The sequence below is a fragment of the Mobula birostris genome, chromosome 5 (genome assembly GCF_030028105.1).
Source record: "Mobula birostris isolate sMobBir1 chromosome 5, sMobBir1.hap1, whole genome shotgun sequence".
NCBI lineage: Eukaryota > Metazoa > Chordata > Chondrichthyes > Myliobatiformes > Myliobatidae > Mobula > Mobula birostris.
The window spans coordinates 59,901,596-59,922,407 of record NC_092374.1 but is presented as its reverse complement, the minus strand read 5'-3'; the positions used below and the strand labels follow the sequence as shown (position 1 = coordinate 59,922,407).

The window sequence follows — 20,812 nt, the reverse complement described above, 5'->3', positions numbered from 1 at the left end:
TCTTTATCTTATTCCCATAAGAAAGTTATTTTTCTATCTATTGCCTGATCCCTGAAAGGCCATTCCATTTTAAAAATACTCAGTTTCGTCATCCCTTTTCTCATTCTTTTTATGATGATCTTAAGTCTGTGTACTGGTCCTCCTGCCTCTGAGAACTGTCAAAGTTTTTCATGACTTTGAACTCCCTAACCAACGATACATTGCAGAGACCAACCACTGCTTCCAAAAACCATCCTTCCAAAAGCTGAAGTTAATAATCACTGGAGTCAGTCTGGTAAACCTCTGCACTCTCTCTGAAGCCTTAAGATCCTGCTTAAAATATGGGACCTAGGACTGAGCTGAGACCTAACTATATACAGTATGTTTAGTATAACTTGTTTGCTTTTGTACTGTCTACCACACTAATTGAAACCAAATGTCCTCTATGGTTTATTAAAGCCTTCTCAAATTTCTGTACCCTAATTATCTCTCCCTTTCTCTACCCAGGTCACTTTTCCTGGATTCCTTCCTTCCTTTAAGTTGCTTCCTTTATTATGGTCATTGCTCTGGACTATGTCCAAACTAGTCTTGTTTTTGGTCTTCATTGAAGGGAATTTTAAAAGGCTTTTCTTTTCTTCCTGGTTGGGGTAGGTGCTGTTGTGGGCGACTAATGGGCCAACATGTTGGATTACCCCCTGCGATCTCCATCAGCCAGAACGATAGTGGCGAATGCCGAAGTACAAAGAATGATCTGGAGAAATGGTCAGTCAGCAAGCATACCCAGCTCAGCCCAACAGATGCCTTTGGCACAATTGAATTTCAGGGAGGAGGACATTCTAACAAAGCTATGGTAAGTAGCTTGTTTTCCAAACAATGATGACAAGGGGCTTTGGAAATAGGATACATAAAATGTGAACAGTCTTCACTGCTGTTTGACTTGAATGCATTCAACTTGGCTCAATCGTTGCACTTTTATTTCTGGTGTCCTAGATAATATTTTTTCCTCAATCAGAAATACTTAATATAGCTATTCTTCTTTTGCCTGTTACGCCACTAGCATTTAGGGCAGCAATGGAAGTCCTCCATCTGTGGTGCTGTTCGCAGCTTCCTTCACCATGTCAGTAGCTTCCTCTCAGTTTACAGTCAGTCATGCAGGTCCTGTGTGGAGACTGAGGAATACCATCGCACACAGCTTTAGAAGGATACTTCATTGCTCTTTCCATAACAGTGTTGTTTGACCAGCCATGGTTGATAGCCCTGAGCTGAATCCTCAAGCCCGGAAGACCGGTGGGCCATTCTTAGTCTGGCCTCTTCCCTTTGACTTGCTGGCATGGGTGACCCTACCAGGAGCCAAAGCATAAAGCCCTGACTCCAGCCAGCATAGCTCTCTGGATTACTGAGGCACACAAGCCTCCAAACCATGACAAAGCTGTGGTCCTCTTGGGGGTTAATATAGCTATTGAAGGAGAGTATTAGAGCAGGGCAAATTATGGGAGCGTTAGCAGGAACTAGGGAGAGTTAATCTGGAAGACCTAATAGGGCAAGTCCACATCTGACGTGGAGAGTGTTTAAAGACCAACTGCAGAGTACAGGACAGGTATCTTCCAGTAAGAAGGCAGGATAGAAAAGAAGGGAAAAGTTGGTTGTCAAGAGAATTGGTGAACTGAGTAAAGAAGAAAAAGGAAACATGTAAAGTTTGGGATGCTGAAATCAAACAGATCCCTAGAGGACTATAAGGAAGCCAGAAAAGAACTCGAGAAGAAAATTAGGAAAACCAGAAGGGTCCATTAAAAGTCCTTGGCAAGTTGGTTAAGGGGAATCCCTATGCATTCTTAACATCCATCAAGCTCAAGAGGATAACTAGAGAGTAGGTAGGACCACTCAAGTGTAAAGAAGGGAACATGCACTTGGAGGCAGAGGATGTGGGTGCGATTCTAAATGAGTACCTCACAACAATATTAACCAAGAAGGACACAGAGGGTAGGGAGATTGGTGTGGAATGTGCTCATTTTTGAGATAAAGAAGGGGGTAGTACTGGGTCACTTAAAGAACATTAGGGAGAATAAGTTCCCTGGGCTTGATGGAATACTGTATACCCTATCTTATTGAGAGATGCAAGAGAGGAGATTGCTGGGTTCTTGACCAATATTTTCATGTCCTCTCTGGCTACAAGCAAGATCCCTGAGGACTGGTGAGTAGCAAATGTTCTTCCATTATCCAGGAAAGAAAGTAGGGATAATCCTGGAAACTATAGACCAGTGAGTCACACATCAGTGTAAGGAAAATTACTGGAGAGGATTGTTAGGGCTAGGATTTATAAGCATTTGGGGGAAAAATACAGGCTAATTAGGAACAATCAGCATGATCTCTTGCAGGGTAAGTTCATTGGTTGAGTTTTTTGAGATGATGATGAAGGTAGATGTTGACTACATGGATCTTAGTAAGGCCTTTTAATAAGGTCCCTCATGGGACACTCATCCAGAAGATTAAGATACATAGGATCCATGGTGAATAGGCTATCTGGATTCAGAATTGGCTTGCTCATAGATGACAGAGGGTAGTGGTCTATGAGACTTATTCTGGCCAGAGGTCTGTGACAGATAGAACTCCACGGGAATTCATACAGGGGGGCCTCTGCTGTTTGTGATATATATAGTTCAATGGTTCAATTTAATATCAGAGAATGTATATCGTGTACAACCTGAAATTCTTACTCTTCACGGATAGCCATGAAACAGAAGAAAAACCCCAAAGAATGAATGACAGAAAACATTAGAACCCCAAAGTATCCCTCCCCGCCATGCACAAGCAGCAGTAAAGCCATCACCGCCTCCCACACTAAGCAAGCAATAGCAAAGCCCCCATGACCATGAGTTAGAGTCCATGAAGAAAACTACTGACCATCACAACACTTTGACATCTCACAGGCTCTCTCTCTCACTAACGAGGGAGAGAGAAGTATCATTCCTGTCACAGTGAGAGGGGAGGCCAGCAACTCACTGTTTTGATGTTACAGTCTTCAGCTCCTCTTATTTCAACAGTAATATACACTGCTGACTTGATGTGTGTGTGTGTGTGTGTGTGTGTGTGTGTGTGTGTGTGTGTGTGTGTATGTGTGTGATGTATATAAACATACACATTTATTTAGTATATAAATGACTTGGATGAAAACATAGATGGATGGGTTAGTACATTTGCAGACAACATGAAGATTAGTGTAGATAGTGGATAGTGTAGAACAATAGTTCTCAGGGGCCATACCGGATTCCATAAGGGCCATAAGTAAAAGGCAAGAAACGAGGGGCCACAGGAGTTCCTCAATGGACCATGATAAGTTTATTGTTTTAGTGAAATATTTATAAAATATATAATAAAAATCATTGAATATATGTAATTTAATTGGAACCCAGAATGAAATAAATGTGAAAATTTGGTAGATAATGCAAATGTTCCCGCAAAGCAGCTTAGCCTGTGTGTTGGGGGGTGTAGTGAGAGTGGTGACTGTTCTAAGTGGACATCCCTCAATTCTAAGGCTATGCCCTCTGGTCCTAGATTTCCACAATATAGGAAACATCCTCTCCACATCCATTCTATTCAGACCTTTCAATATCCAATAGGTTTCAATAAGATTCGCACCCCCCCCCCATTCTTATAAACCCAAGTGAGAACAGGCCCCACACATCAAAGTTGCTGGTGAACGCCGCAGGCCAGGCAGCATCTCTAGGAAGAGGTACAGTCGACGTTTCAGGCTGAGACCCTTTGTCAGGACTAACTGAAAGAAGAGCTAGTAAGAGATTTGGAAGTGGGGGGGGAGGGAGAGATCCAAAATGATAGGAGAAGACAGGAGGGGGAGGGATGGAGCCGAGAGCTGGACAGGTGATTGGCAAAAGGGATATGAGAGGATCATGGGACAGGAGGCCCAGGGAGAAGGAAAAGGGGGAGGGGGGGAAACCCAGAGGATGGGCAAGAGGTATAGTCAGAGGGACAGAAGGAGAAAAAGGAGAGAGAGAGAAAGAATGTGTGTATATAAATAACGGATGGGGTACAAGGGGGAGGTTGGGGCATTAGTGGAAGTTAGAGAAGTCAATGTTCATGCCATCAGGTTGGAGGCTACCCAGATGGAATATAAGGTGTTGTTCCTCCAACTTGAGTGTGGCTTCATCTTTACAGTAGAGGAGCCCGTGGATAGAGGCGTTCACCAGCAATTTTGATGTGTGTTGCTTGAATTTCCAGCATCTGCAGAATTCCTCGTGTTTGAGAACAGGCCCAGAGCCATCAACTGCTCCTTGTATATTAACCCTTACATTCCTGGGATCATTCTTGTGACCCTCTTCTGGACTTTCTCCCATGTTAACACATCCTTTCTTAGATAACGGACCCAAAACTGCTCACAATACTCCGTGCAGTCTGACCAATACCTTATAAAGCCTCAGCATTTCTTCCTTGCTTTTGTATTCTAGTCCTCTCGAAATGAATGCTAATGCTGTATTTGTCTTCTTTATCACCTGTTAAGATCTGTAACTCCAGAAACTAATTGAAAGAAAAACGTGAGCAAGAGCAACACTAAATGTTGGAGGAACTCAGCAGGTCAGGCAGCATCTATAGAAATGAATAAACAGTCAACATTTTGGTCCGAGACCCTTCTTCAGGAGCTGGTTACTTGTCTACTTAGTTTTTTTTTCCCTTTTTTTAGTGAGGTGCTCACATATGATTGGTGGCGTAATGATGTATGCCATTCACATTTTTTTTAAAATTGAGATACAGAGTGGAATAGACCCTTCCAGCCCTTCGAGCCATGTCACCCAGCAATCCCCCAATTTAATCCTAGCCTAATCACAGGACAATTTACAACAACCAGCCAACTTACCAACCTATCTTTGGACTGTGGGAAGAAGAAAATTGGAGCACTTGGAGGAGACCCATGTGGTCACGGGGAGAAGATGCAAACTTCTTACGGGCAGTGGCGGGAATTGAACCCGGGTTGTCTGTACTGTAAAGCATTATGCTAACTACAAGCTACCGTGCCGCCTGAACTTCCACAAACTAAATAATATCTGAGAGCATCATTGAACCCATCACTGAACTGGCAATGCATGGACAATTTCATCAATTCAGCCAAGTTATCCATTTTCTCCTATTTAGTCCCACTCCCCTGCCTTCTCACCATAACCTTTGATGCCCTGGCTACTCAGATACCTATCAATCTCTGCCTTAAATACACCCAATGACTTGGCCTCCACTGCTGCCCGTGGCAACAAATTCCATAGATTCACCACCCTCTGACTAAAAAAATTTTTTCACATTTCTGTTCTGAATGGGCGCCCTTCAATCCTTAAGTCATGCCCTCTCGTACTAGACTCCCCCATCATGGGAAACAACTTTGCCACATCCACTCTGTCCATGCCTTTTAACATTCGAAATGTTTCTATGAGGTCTCCCCTCATTCTTCTAAACTCCAAGGAATACAATCCAAGAGCGGACAAATGTTCCTCATATGTTAACCCTGTCATTCCCGGAATCATTCTAATGAATCTTCTCTGTACCCTCTCCAACGTCAGCACATCCTTTCTTAAATAAGGAGACCAAAACTGCCCACAGTACTCCAAGTGAGGTCTCACCAGCGCCTTACAGAGCCTCAACATCACATCCCTGCTCCTATACTCTATTCCTCTAGAAATGAATGCCAACATTGCATTCGCCTTCTTCACTACTGACTCAACCTGGAGGTTAACTTTAAGGATATCCTGTACGAGGACTCCCAAGTCCCATTGCATCTCAGAACCTTGAATTCTTTCCCCATTTAAATAATAGTCTGCCCGTTTATTTTTTCTGCCAAAGTGCATAACCATACACTTTCCAACATTGTACTTCATTTGCCACTTCTCTGCCCATTCTTCCAATATATCCAAGTCTCTCTGCAGACTCTCCGCTTCCTCAGCACTACCGGCCCCTCCACCTATCTTCGTATCGTCAGCAAACTTAGCCACAAAGCCATCTATTCCATAATCTAAATCGTTGATGTACAATGTAAAAAGAAGCGTCCCCAACACTGATCCCTGCGGAACACCACTGGTAACCGGCAACCAACCAGAATAGGATCCCTTTATTCCCACTCTCTGTTTCCTGCCAATCAGCCAACGCTCTATCCACGTATGTAACTTTCCCGTAATTCCATGGGCTCTTATCTTGTTAAGTAGCCTCATGTGTGGCACCTTGTCAAAGGCCTTCGGAAAATTATAGCATACAGTTACAACAGTGCAAAGCAATACCGTAATTTGATAAAGAACAGACCATGGGCACGGTAAAAAAAAGTCTCAAAATCTCTCGAAAGTCCCATCATCTCATGCAGACGGTAGAAGGGAGAAACTCTCCCTGCCATGAACCTCCAGCGCCGCAAACTTGCCGATGCAGCACCCTGGAAGCACCCGACCACAGCCAACTCTTGAGCCCGTCCGAAAACTTCGAGCCTCTGACCAGCCCTCCGACACCGAGCACCGAGCACCATCTCTGCCGAGCTCTTCAAACCCTGCCCCAGCAACAGGCAATAGGCAATAGGCAAAGCCGAGGATTTGGGACCTTCCCCTCTGGAGATTCTTGATCACACAGTAGCAGCGGCAGCGAAGCAGGCATTTCAGAAGTTTCTCCAGATGTTCCTCAGTGCTTCTCACATCTGTCTTCATCAAATCAGGATTATGCACAGCCCCTACTTAACAAATACAATATCATTTCAGAGTGGCCGTGTGTGCTGCGTAGTGTCGCCATCTTCTTCTCCCCTCCAATTAGAATTGCAAGATGATGATCTGATTGTGCATCTTGATCATTTGAAACAACTGCACACTGATATGGAATTTCAGTTCAGAGATCTGCTGGGGATGCAAATTCCAGACTGCGTGGTAGATCCATCTGGGTGAATGTGAATGATGTTGGCCCCACATTGCAAGAATGTCTTACTGAGCTGCAGAGTGATATAACAGCTCATGCAAAGTTCAAATGCAGCATGCAAAATTCCTGAATCAGGAGTGATATTTAAAATAAGTTCCCACAGCTCTTGGAGATAGCAAAGTTGTTTTTAGTTGGAGTTCCCACCTCTTATTTAGTTGAGTGTGGTTTTGGTGAAGCTCTTCACCTGCTAACAAAAACTCACAACCATCCTGATGATGTGACAAGAGGTGATTTTTGATTATCTTCAGCTGAGTTGCAGTCAAAAACTCACTAGTCTGTATCAGTCACAAGGATCTCAGTAAATATCCAAAGTAACAGTATAAAATGTTTTTTCGTTGCAGGTTGAAAGAATATTATATACGTATATTATAAATAAAGTATCCTATTCAGATCTTTGAAATAGCTTTATTTTTCATATTCACCTCTAACATCATATACCTATAATCTGTTAAAACATAAATAGACTGTATATTAGAATAATTAGTCCAGTTGACAAAAAAAGTGTTAGCAACTAACGGAGACTATGGAGGGTGCAAGCCACAGAGGTAAATGAAAATCACATGTGGGCTACAAGTAGTAAAAAGTTGAGAACAATTGGTGTAGAAGATTGGCAAAGAATACAGTGAAATATAGATCAGTTACAGATATGGGGGGAGGAATGGCAATTGGAGTTTAATCCGGCCAGATTTAGAAGATCAAAGCCCACTCTTAACAGCAAGACCCTTAACAGTGTTGATTTTGAGAGGGATCTCAGGATTCTCCCTGAAAATAGCCACACAGGTTCATACAATGCTAAAGAAGACATGTGGCATGCTTGCCTTTATTAGTCAAGGCACTGAGTCTGAGAGTCAGGAAGTGATGTTGCGGCTTCATAAACCTCTGGTTAGGCTGCATCTGGAGTATTGCGTTCAGTTCTGGTCGTCCAATTATAAGAAGGATGTTAAATCTTGGATAGGGTACAGGTGAGGCTTACCAGGAAGCAGTCAGGATTACAGGCATGTGCTATAAGGAGAGGCTGGACAAACTTGGGTTGTTTTCTGTGGAGCGTTGGAGACTGAAGGGGGATTTGATAAAGGTTTGTATGATTCCGAAAGGCATAGATAGAGGAGACAGCTGGTATCTTTTTGGCAGGGGTGAAATGTCTAATACCAGAGGGCATGCATTTAAAGTGAGATAGGGTAAGTTCAAAGGAGAAGTGCAGGTGAAGTTTTTTTTTACATGGAAGGTGGTGAGTGCCTGGACTGCACTGCCTGGGGTGATGGGGGAGGCAAATATAATAGAGGCATTCAGGAAGCTCTTAGATAGGCACATGAATGTGCAGGAAATGGAAGGATGGACAGTGTTTAGGCAGAAGACTATTGGGGCATTTGATTACTAATGTAATCAACATTGTGAACTGAAGAGCCTGTTTCTGCACTGTACTGTTCTGTGTTCTCTTTGGCAAAACTCCTCAAAGCTGCCCTAACTAGGTTCAATACCCTTGCCTTGTAGCAGGCTCCCCCAGCCAGACATACAAGTTACACTAGTGGATCAAGCTGCCACTTAAACCTAAGTTCCAATTCCCTAAGCTGTATCAGAGTTTGTGGGAGCTTGCTGTGCACAAACTACCTCCCACACTTCATGTGTCACAATGGTGACTACAAAGTTACCTGACTAACTACCCCCATCGCTTCAAGTTACCCTTGGGTTGTGAAAGGTAACTAGCTACTCTTTTTCAATAGACAAAGGTAATCCATACATAAATGGCCCTAAACATCACACTCGGCTAGAGAGGCAGTGTTTTGTTTTACCAAGAAGCGTTTTGTCAGTGCATTGCATCCGATGTTCTGAATGGTGCCTCAGAAAGACTGGTCTTTGGAAGTTGCATAGATTATTCAATTAAAGAAAACAGTAAGAAAAGCAGCCCAAATTCCACAAGTATCCATGAAATATATAGCTTTTGGGTTGTTAACTGAGAATTAACCTGAATATCTTCTAGCCCTTGGTCAAATTTAGCACATCTGAATGTGTACAATTGAGTACACAAGGTAACATCTCCTTAGATATCTAATACTCAAAGCTGCACTAACATGTTATAAGTCAAGTATGTGACCTTCCATATCAGCCCAATCCACACCCTCTGATTTGGAGTGAGTCCCACCCGTGGATCAATCTACCAAGATCTAACTACTTAAAGTTGTACAAATGGTCAAATGGAAAATTACTGAGAAATCAAAAGGGCAATGGATCTGTTTCCAGCTTTACCTCATGAATCATACAGTCTTAGCTTCCACATTTTTAGGGTCTGAACTCATTGTTAGGAGATACAAATTCAAATCCTACTGTGCTGCTTTGCAGAACTTAAAAGATTAATTAAAGAAATCCAGAAGAGGAGCTAAGTCATATCCAAAATGGAAATGCCACTAATGCCATTAAAATTCTATTGTAGTTTCTACCTGATTCACTAATGCTTCTTAGAGAAGGAAATTTGCCATCTTTGTGCTGGTTAGTCTGTATGTGACTCCTGAATCAATGCTTAAACTGTTCCGTGAAATGGCACAAAGACCAAGTGCAACTTTGGACAGGAAATAAACCACAACCTTGCCAGCATTGTCTGAATGAATGTAAATTACATAAACTTTAACATCTCTCCCTCCCTTCCTTCTGTGCATTTAAAGTTCTCTCATGGCATTATATTAACTGTCATTTCACATGTTAAATTTCATTAAATTGTGCACATCTAGCTTTGGTTTCTGTTGGCGCCACTAATGGCAACCACACACCCATTAAATTGTTGCCACTAAATTACTGCTTCCCTAAATTCCATCAGCCTTACACTCTCTGGCCAGCCCCACAGATGCAGGCCCATCTGAACTAACTAGCAAGCTCAAACACGAGGAATTCTGCAGATGCTGGAAATTCAAGCAACACACATCAAAGTTGCTGGTGAACGCAGCAGGCCAGGCAGCATCTCTAGGAAGAGGTGCTACCTCTTCCTAGAGATGCTGCCTGGCTTGCTGCGATCACCAGCAACTTTGATGTGTGTGACTAGCAAGCTACCTTCTGTACTTAGAGTGGACTGCAGCAGTGCTAGGTAGCAGCTCACCACACCATCTACTTAACACGAGTTCAATTAAAAAAAAGAAACATTTCCAGATTGTGAATACAGATTGGGAGTGGCTGCACATTTGACTCCATTTTCAGAACTTGATTCCATTGACAGAAGAGCAGAAGCATATTTAATCTGGAGATAAATTTAAAGATTCTGGCCATTCCATACTTGGTACCTTTATGAACATTTTATGAACATTTAGTGTTAGTATTGGTTTACTGTTGCATGTATCAAGACAAAGTGAAAAACATTTGTTTACATGCTTTATCGGCAGGGCATGCCATATATAATTGCATTGTGGTAGTAAATGGGAAATAGAATGCAGACTATAATGTAGCAGCTATAGAGAAAGTGCATTGCAAATAAATAAAGTGCTAAGGCCATGACAAGGTCGACTGAGAGATCAAGAGTCTTTAGCACAAGGAGACCATTCAATATTCTGATAACAGCAGGTCAGAAGCTGTCCTTAAGTTTTCAAACTTCATACAGATTGTGATCTTGTAACCCTATTCTCCTTCTCTTCCCAATCCTGGTACAGTATGTGCGTGTTTCATTTGACACAAAGCCTGACTTGCTCTTACACCTGATGACAAAGGAATGGCAGCTGGATCTCCCAAAGTTACTGATCTCTATTCACGGTGGCCTCCAAAACTTTGAGCTTCAACCTAAACTAAAACAAGTCTTTGGAAAGGGCTTAATTAAGGCAGCTATGACAACAGGGGCTTGGATCTTCACTGGAGGTGTGAACACAGGTGAGGAATCTAAGTTTTCACTCCTACCACTGAAGTAAGATCTTTGTTTGGAAATTTCCCTTGATCTATTATGAATGTAGCTTTGCTTAAAGTATTAGTGACTGCTGACTATGGCATTATTATTCACCCTGTCATTGAAGCAATTTTTCACTGTTTAAACACAGCACTTTAATAAGGTTTTGTCTTTTTTTTAAACTTATTCATTTACTCTTCATTTTGTCAGCTTTTGCTATTTTTTCCCTTTCTGTTCCTTACAGTTTTTCCCTTTCCTGTTCTATAGCTGTACTTAATCTTTTTCCATTCACACAGTTGATCCATCTCCTCTGTTAATCTGTGCTTGGTCCCTCTTCAGTATCTGTGTCTCTATCCCTTTTTACATCTAATTCTCCATCCTTCTTTACGTAACTAAATCTCTCTGTCCATGCACCCATCCGCATTTTCTACATCAGCTTTATACAAGAAAGAAGCTGAGCAGAAATGGCTGGTTTGTGATTGAGTTAATCCAGGTTAATACATCCTATAAGGTTAGGGTACATCAACAGTGGAAGTATAAGTGGAAGTGTACTGGGTGGGCACAGGAGTCCATTCAGCCAGAGACTCATTCCTCCAAGATGCAGCACAGAGCGTCATAGGAAGTCATTCCTGCCTGTGGCCATCAAACTTTACAACTCCTCCCTTGGAGGGTCAGACACCCTGTGCCGATAGGCTGGTCCAGGACTTATTTCATAATTTACGTATTACTATCTAACTATTTATGGTTCTATTACTGTTTATTATTTATGGTGCAACTGTAACGAAAACCAATTTTCCCCTGGGATCAATAAAGTATGATTATGACTGTGACTAAATATTTGCCCTTTTATCCGGAGGAAACTTTATGTTTATTTACAGTGCCCTGGTTTAATCCTAGCCTAATTACAGGACAATTTACCATAACCAATTAACCTACTAACCGGGTATGTATTCAGACTGTGGGATGAAACCAGAGCGCCTGGCGGAAAACCACGTGGTTCACAGGGAGAACATTCAAATTCCTTACAGGCAGTAGGAATTGAACCCGGTTTGCTTGTTCTGTAAAGTGTTGTGCTAACCACTTTGCTGCCATGCCGCCCCAACTTGAATGTAAGGAATCTATACAGGAGTTTCCTTGAATGATTCAGATGTTTCCAAGGTTCCACCTTCCTACTTATACCGTCCCATCTCCAGCAGCAGATTCATTGGAGGTATCATTTTATTCTTTTACAGCTAGAACTTAATTATGATTTTTGTTTAGAAATTCTCTTTACTGAAAATGTAGCTTTCCTCAAAATATTAATACATCAATCTATTGGCATTATCGTTCACTTCCTGATACAAGCAATAACTTATTCATTTTCTCTCTCTCTTTCTCTGCCAGTTTCCTCCATTAACGTGCTAAGATTGTCCCGTGATTAGGCTAACACACATCTCAGGAAACCTGGACAGAAATTTCTGTTGGAAATCGCAGGAAAGATACCAGTGAAATTTCTGGAATTTCAGAAAAAGATAAAATCTAAAACAAAAGTAAGGCATTAAAGTGTCATTGTTAGCCGGCCTCTATGCTCAGATTTACCGGAGATCCTCCTGTGAAATGCCTTTGAGGGGTTTACATGCACTTTGCTGTGATTGTTACAGGATATGAACAACCAGTTGAGGATTCCCATGGGTCAGTATTCCAAAATGGTGTTACATTCATGTTCTCCATGGGTTTGTTCTTAGGGGTCATTCGGCATGTTGGAGATGCCCTCAAGGACCATGCCTCGAAGTCCAGAGGACGAATCTGCATTATAGGCATCGCTCCATGGGGTATTGTGGAGAATCAGGAGGATCTGATTGGAAAGGATGTGGGTATCTTCTGTTCTTTTCTTTAGTGCTTCTGTTATTATATTGAGCAAATGCCTAACTTAGAATACTATATCAATGTTCCTCATCAATACTTGAAAGCAAGGCCAATCCAAAAAAAGAAACAAGACTCAAGTAACTCCCCTGTAGAAACAAATTGGAAGTATTTAATCTGGAACAGTATTGTGTTATATCACGTTCAAAAGCCGATATGGATTGCATAAATGAAATGAACTAGTGAAGAACAAATAACATTACTGTGGATCTGTATTTGACAAAAATAAATTACTTTTTTCAATTTTTATTGAAAAAAATCAATTTGAGACTTTTGTGTTCAGAAATTGAGTTTGACATGCTATTGTAATTGCAAGAGGTCTTGAAAAAAAAGAAGTCTTGATGAATACATGGCTTGAAAAATGGTGCAAGGGGGAGGGATTCAAATTTCCGGGGCATTGGAACCAGTTCTGGAGGAGGTGGGACCGGTACAAACAGGACGGCTGGACTGGAACCAATGTCCAAGGGGGAGCGTTTGCTACTGTTGTTCAGGAGGATTTAAACTAATGTGGCAGGGGGATGGGAACAAGTGCAGAGAGACAGAGGGGTGTAAAATGAGGGTAGAAGCAAAAAGTAGTAAGGTGAAAAGTAAAAGTGGCAGGCCGGCAAATCCAGGGCAAAAATCAAAAAGGGCCACTTTTCAACATAATTGCATAAGGGCTAAGAGTGTTGTAAATCAAGCCTGAAGGCTTTGTGTGTCAATGCAAGGAGCATTCGTAACAAGGTGGATGAATTGAATGTGCAGATAGTTATTAATGAATATGATACAGTTGGGATCACAGAGACATGGCTCCAGGATGACCAAAGATGGAAGCTCAACATTCAGGGATATTCAATATTCAGGAGGGATAGACATGAAAGAAAAGGAGGTGGGGTGGCATTGCTGGTTAGAGAGGAGATTAACGCAATATGGGTAGAGCTGCATAACACTAAGGGGCAGAAAACGCTGGTGGGAGTTGTGTACAGGCCACCTACCAGTAGTAGTGAGGTTGGGGATGGCATTAAACAGGAAATTAAAGGAACAGCAGTGATAATGGGTGACTTCAATCTACATACAGATTGGGTGAACCAAATTGGTAAGAGTGCTGAGGAAGAGGATTTCTTGGAATGTATGCGGGATAGTTTTCTGAACCAACATGTCGAGGAACCAACTAGGGAGCAGGCTATTCTGGACTGGATATTGAGCAATGAGGAAGGGTTAGTTAGCAATCTTGTCGTGCGAGGCCCCTTGGGTAAGAGTGTCCATAATATGGTGGAATTCTTCATTAAGATGGAGAGTGATATAGTAATTCAGAAACAAAGGTTCTGAACTTAAAGAAGGGTAACTTTGAAGGTATGAGACATGAATTAGCTAAGATAGACTGGCAAATGATACTTAAAGGGTTGATGGTGGATATGCAATGGCAAGCATTTAAAGATCACATGGATGAACTACAACAATTGTTCATCCCAGTTTGGCAAAAGAATAAACCAGGGAAGCTAGTGCACCCATGGCTGACAAAGGAAATTAGGGATGGTATCAATTCCAAAGAAGAAACATACAAATTAGCCAGAAAAAGCGGCACACCTGAGGACTGGGAGAAATTCAGAGTCCATGAGAGGAGGACAAAGGGCTTAATTAGGAAAGGGGAAAACGATTATGAGAGAAAGCTGGCAGGGAACATAAAAACTGACTGTAAAAGCTTTTATAGATATGTGAAAAGAAAAAGATTGCTTGAGACAAATATAGGTCCCCTACAGTCAGAAACAGGTGAATTGATCATGGAGAACAAGGACATGGCAGACCAATTGAATAACTACTTTGGTTCTGTCTTCACTGAGGACATAAATAATCTTCCAGAAATAGTAGGGGATCGAGGGTCTAGTGAGATGGAGGAACTGAGGGAAATACATGTTAGTAGGGAAGTGGTGTTAGGTAAATTGAAGGGATTGAAGGCAGATAAGTCCCCAGGGCCAGATGGTCTGCATCCCAGAGTGCTTAAGGAAGTAGCCCAAGAAATAGTGGATGCATTAGTGATAATTTTTCAAAACTCTTTAGATTCTGGACTAGTTCCTAAAGATTGGAGGGTGGTAAGCCTGACATCGGTGGTGGGGAAAATGCTAAAGTCAGTTATCAAAGATGTGATAACAGCACATTTGGAAAGCGGTGAAATCATCGGACAAAGTCAGCATGGATTTGTGAAAGGAAAATCATGTCTGACGAATCTCATAGAATTTTTTGAGGATGTAACTAATAGAGTGGATAGGGGAGAACCAGTGGATGTGGTATATTTGGATTTTCAAAAGGCTTTTGACAAGGTCCCACACAAGAGATTAGTGTGCAAACTTAAAGCACACAGTATTGGGGGTATGGTATTGATGTGGATAGAGAATTGGTTGGCAGACAGGAAGCAAAGAGTGGGAATAAACGGGACCTTTTCAGAATGGCAGGCAGTGACTAGTGGGGTACCGCAAGGCTCAGTGCTGGGACCCCAGTTGTTTACAATATATATTAATGATTTAGACGAGGGAATTAAATGCAGCATCTCCACATTTGCGGATGGCACGAAGCTGGGCGGCAGTGTTAGCTGTGAGGAGGATGCTAAGAGGATGCAGGGTGACTTGGATAGGTTAGGTGAGTGGGCAAATTCATGGCAGATGCAATTTAATGTGGATAAATATGAGGTTATCCACTTTAGTGGCAAAAACAGGAAAATAGGTTATTATCTGAATGGTGGCCGATTAGGAAAAGGGGAGGTATAACGAGACCTGGGTGTCATTGTACACCAGTCATTGAAATTGAGCATGCAGGTAGAGCAGGCGGTGAAAAAGCTGAATGGTATGCTGGCATTCATAGTAAGAGGATTCGAGTACAGGAGCAGGGAGGTACTACTGCAGTTATACAAGGCCTTGGTGAGACCACACCTAGAGTATTGTGTGCAGTTTGGTCCCCTAATCTGAGGAAAGACATTCTTGCCATAGAGGGGGGTACAAAAAAGGTTCACCTGATTGATTCCTGGGATGGCAGGACTTTCATATGATGAAAGACTGGATCGACTAGGCTTATACTCTCTGGAATTTAGAAGACTGAGGGGGGATCTGATTGAAACGTATAAAATTCTGAAGGGATTGGATAGGCTAGATACAGGAAGATTGTTCCCGATGTTGAGGAAGTCCAGAACAAGGGGTCATAGTTTGAGGATAAAGGGGAAGCCTTTTAGGACCGAGATGAGGAAAAACTTCTTCGCACAGAGAGTGGTGAATCTGTGGAATTCTCTGCCACAGGAAACAGTTGAGGCCAGTTCATTGGCTATATTTAAGAGGGAGTTGGATAAGGCCCTTGTGGTTAAAGGGATCAGGGGGTATGGAGAGAAGGCAGGTACAGGGTTCTGAGTTGGAACAGCCATGATCGTACTGAATGGCGGTGCAGGCTCGAAGGGCCGAATGGCCTACTCCTGCACCTATTTTCTATGTTTCTATAAAAACTAGTAACAATGTGAAACAGTCTGGTTTTCTGAACTTCTAGTTTTATAGATTTATTTCCCCCTTAGACCTCTTGAATCAACTAACAGACGGTGTAAGGACAGATTAAGATGTTTTAGAGCCATCAGTAGAAAGTAACAGATTTATATAAATTTGCCATACTTATTCAAAGTTCAAAGTAAATTTATTATTAAAGTACATATATGTCACAATATACACCCTATCTACAATACCTCCTGTTGCACAAGGAGGTATTGAGGCCAAGGTCTTGAAGTTTATTGATTGGTTTTGACCTCCTTATAGTCAGGTACCTTCAATCCTGACCTATACTGAGATACTGTGGATTTGCAATCATTCATTGTTGATTGTCCTATCCACTTCTACCTTCCCAGCTGTCTGATATCGAAGCAAACTATTCTCAACTTTGATCCAGAGATACCCTTGTATCAGAACTATCATTGAAACCACATACAGTGTTTCCATTTTCACAATATCACCCATCTCTACCTCTACACCAGCTTGCTTGCTGCTGGAACCCTCATCTTTTCTTGAATATCCCAATGAACTGCTGGCTACCTTCCTGATGCCACTTTCCATAAACTTTATATTGTCCTCAACTCCGCTTCCCTTGTTACCATTTGTACCAAGTCCATTTTTATCTGGCAACTCAATGCTCACTGAACAACATTGACTGCAGGTGAAACAATACTTCAGTTATTAAATCCTCATACTCGTATCCACAGCTGCCCTTGGTCTCACCCCCCCCCCCACTTTTCTCCATAAATTCCTCGCAGGTCTCCAAGCCTTCAGTGCATCTGAGCTCCTTCATGTCGTACCTCTTCCAAAATGCTTGCAAATGTTGAGGCTCCAACCTTTGAAATCCCTTTTGAAAACCTTGTCACCTCTTTTGCTTTCTTAAAACCACACATTAAGACCCTATGTTAAAGCCATTTGTTTGACCAAGCTTTGGACACCTCTGTAATGACCTTCTATGGCATGGGGACAGATTTTTTGACGATACTTCTACTCAGAAGCTACAGAAATTTGACTGCAGTATAGGCGTTATAGAAAAGCAGTCTGTTGTTGTTAATTATCTTGTTTTCATGCAGGTGGTCCGCCCTTACCAGACCATGTCCAACCCCTTGAGCAAGCTGACAGTGTTGAACAGCATGCACTCACATTTCATCCTGGCAGACAACGGCACAACAGGCAAATACGGAGCTGAGGTGAAGTTACGGAGGCAACTGGAGAAGCACATTTCCCTACAGAAGATTAACACCAGTGAGTACTTCAAACGGAGACCCAAGCAGGTCTTTTTAGGAAGAAGCCATGGGTGTTTGAGGCAATGATTTGCTTCACAGGATCTGACTAATGCTGTCAACTCTTGTGTCATCTGCAACAGTTAATGGATAGCAACCTGCTTTCCCTTGTTTTGGTTAATTTCTGGGGGGTAGTTTACATAAATGAAACAGTATTTCAGAAGCAGAGTTCACTGCACATGTGTGAGGATAATTTTTATGCCCAATATTTTGAAGTATGCAAAATAATTTATTTGCATTTAAGTTCCACTATGAATTTTGTTCTTTCTCTCTCTGGCTCTCTCTCTGACCTTTTTTATGCCATGGACCAATACCATTAAACAAGAGGTCCATGAACCTCAGGTTGGAAACCCCTGCTCTAAACATATGTACCATTACAGTGACATGGAATAAAATTTCCAAAGCAAAGTACAACCAGCTTTATATGTTTAGAGCAAGAGATTGAGGGTGAATTTTGCTTTGGTTTCATTAAAGCTGCCTGGCATTGCAAAAAAAATGTTGTTCTCAATCAATGTCATCATCTTCTGTTAACAAACTCATCAATCTACACTAGTGTGCTGTCCTGAAATATAATTTGTGATGTTATTGAGTCAGTTGTTCTCCTTGTACTTCTCATCCACTGATTTTGGTCCACCTTCTTTCATAGTGAGGGCTGACCTCATCGAAACCTAACGAATGGTGAAAGGCTTTGATAGCGTATATGTGGAGAGGATGTTTCCTATGGTGGGAGAGTCTAAAGCCAGAAGACACAGCCTCGGACTAGAAGGGTGTCCTTCTAGAATGGAGATGAGGGGAATTTCTTTAGCCAGACGGTGGTGGATCTGTAGAATTCTTTGCTACAGACAGCTGTGGAGGCCAGGTCTTTATGTATATTTAAGGCAGAGGTTGATAGATTCTTGATTGGTCAGGGCATGAAAGGATACAGGGAGAAGACAGGAGATTGGAGCTGAGAGGAAAATTGGATCAGCCATGACGAAATGGCAGAGCAGACTCGAAGGGCCAAATGGCCTAATTCTGCTCCTATATCTTACGTTGTTATAGTTGATCTACAAATCTGTGTGCTGGGCTTTTCAAGGGCAATATGCAGCTGTGTGCATTTGTTTGACCTGTGGGGAAGTTTTAAAGGATTGATTTGGGGCAGAGTTCAGATCGATGTTCACTGTGCCTTTTTATTGCACACTGTGTGCCTTATATTAAAAAGACAGCCTACAACCAGAGGCCATAGGTTTTCATTAATTGGCAAAAGAACCAACATAATGGAAAGAAAATTCCACAACTTTGCTGCAGTTAAGGTGCAGCAGAAAAATATATAGTAACCTTTAAAAGGGAATTGCTTAAGTATTTGCAGGTTTGCTGGGAAAAGGCAAGGTAGAGGGGTTAATTTGAAAGCGTTTTCAAAGAGCAGAAGAGACAAAAAGGGCTGAAACATTCCTATGCTGTAGTTTTCTTTTTAATTAATAGCACAATGCTACAGTTATTATGTAAAGAAGTGACTCAAAAATTTAATTTATCTGGAACTCCATCCTCAAAGTAGCTGGAGGTGAACTATCACACTGTTGAGGTGCATTTTCTATTGAATTGGGATTTATAGCTAAGCAGGGAGGAGTGTTGTATATTTAATATTTCAGTAATCTTGTAAATATGTTGTTGATTAAGCATTCTTTGTTTAAATAATTCATTATGGGTTACGTGTAAAAATAAGTAAATTGCATACATCATGACACTACCATATGATATGCGTGTGCCTCGCTTAAAGTAAAAATGAAAGTTAGACTCCTGTCTTTTCCTTTCAATTAGTTAATGTTTTGGAGTTACAAAACATAACAAAGTGTAAAGGAGAACAAAATAATTATTACTCTGGAACCAATGCAGCACAAAAAGCACAAAAGATAAAGAACACAATAATAATAAATTAAAAGAAACACATAATACATTAGATAGCTTATATAGCTAGATTGATTGTATGTCCATAAAGTGACGCTAGGCTGAACATAAGGTGACTGACAGAAAATAATGAAGTAGCGGTGGAGTTAGCGGGTGGGAGTGTTGATCAGCCTTGCAGCTTGCGGAAAGTAGCTGTTTTTGAGTCTGGTTGTCCTGGCATAGATGCTTTGTAGCCTGCTCCCAGATGGGAGTGGGACAGACAGTCCACAAGCAGGGTTGGTGAAGTCGTTTAACGGTTCAAAGGTTCATTTTATTATCAAAGTATGTGTGCAGGATACAGCTCTGAGATTTGTCTTCCCCAGATAGCCATGAAATACAGAAAGACCATGGCAGTCATTGAAAGAAAAGACATCACCCCTCTGCACAGAAAAGAAAAAGAAACAAAACTCACTTTCAGGGTTCTTTTGAAGACCCTGACCTGGAGTTACGCGCTGACTATGGTTCTTTGCGGGAATGGGACCCACTCTCGGGGTTCCATAACTGGCTGTTGTTCAACACGCAAAGGCTCGGCCTAAGAGTCCAGCTCGAATTCGGAAGCCTAGGATCTCGGGGCTCTGGAGACGGGCGGATCGAGGGTCGGTGTCACGACAGGAGACCCATGTGTTGTGGGGAGCAGTCAAGATATTTGCTGTGTGCCTGGAAAGCTGGGATCTTTGTGATCTTCAGGCACAGAGCTCAAAAAATGTGATGTAACAGACCAGACTTTTAACATAGTAAATCAGCGAGTTGTTTGTTATGTCTCTCCGCTCACTGGGAGAATGGAGACACTTCTTTCTCCCTTATTAGGGAGAGAGAGAACCTGTGGTATGTTGAATACCGGGTGAAATGTGAAGTCTTTGGGGTAACTGCAAGTCTCTGTCTTCGCTATTGCTTTGCTCACGCTTGAGTGCTCGGAGGTGGTGCCGATGCTTTTATTGCCTGTGGGGGGAGGGGGAGTTGTTGCTCGCTGCCGCTTACGCGCGAGAGGGAGAAGCTGGGGGTGACTTTGGGGTTCTAACATTTAACTGTCGTTCATTCTTTGGGGCACTCCTCTGTTCTCGTGGCTGGTTGCGAAGAAAAAGCATTTCAGGATGTATATTGTATACATTTCTCTGACATTAAATTGTTCCTTTGAACTCTCAAACCCCAAAGCCCCTGCAACCCTCCCTCGCACAAAACAGATTGCCCACCTGGGAAACGACAGCTTAGAACATCAAACCTCTCCCATGCAAAAAACAACAGCCAGAACAACATCAGACCTCTAATTCCCTCTCTCACACACAAAAATCTAACATATCACATCACAAAAAAAACACCAACAAGAGCGTCTGACCCCAAATCCCCAACTCCTCCCTCACACAAAAACTAACATATCATCCACATGGAAAACAGCAACAAGAAAGAAAACACTGAAAACAAAAGGAGACCAT

General features: G+C 42.0%; 1 protein-coding gene across 1 annotated transcript in view; it reads left to right on the top strand.

Moving 5' to 3' along the window:
• The window catches only part of trpm3 (transient receptor potential cation channel, subfamily M, member 3), a 357,718-nt gene that overhangs the window by 169,896 nt on the left and 167,010 nt on the right, over positions 1–20,812 (top strand). Inside the window, exons 3-6 of the mRNA XM_072259452.1 lie at positions 631–829; positions 10,551–10,764; positions 12,502–12,626; positions 17,250–17,421. Of these exons, the coding sequence (XP_072115553.1) occupies positions 631–829; positions 10,551–10,764; positions 12,502–12,626; positions 17,250–17,421 (710 nt within the window). The remainder of the gene's footprint in view (positions 1–630; positions 830–10,550; positions 10,765–12,501; positions 12,627–17,249; positions 17,422–20,812) is intronic.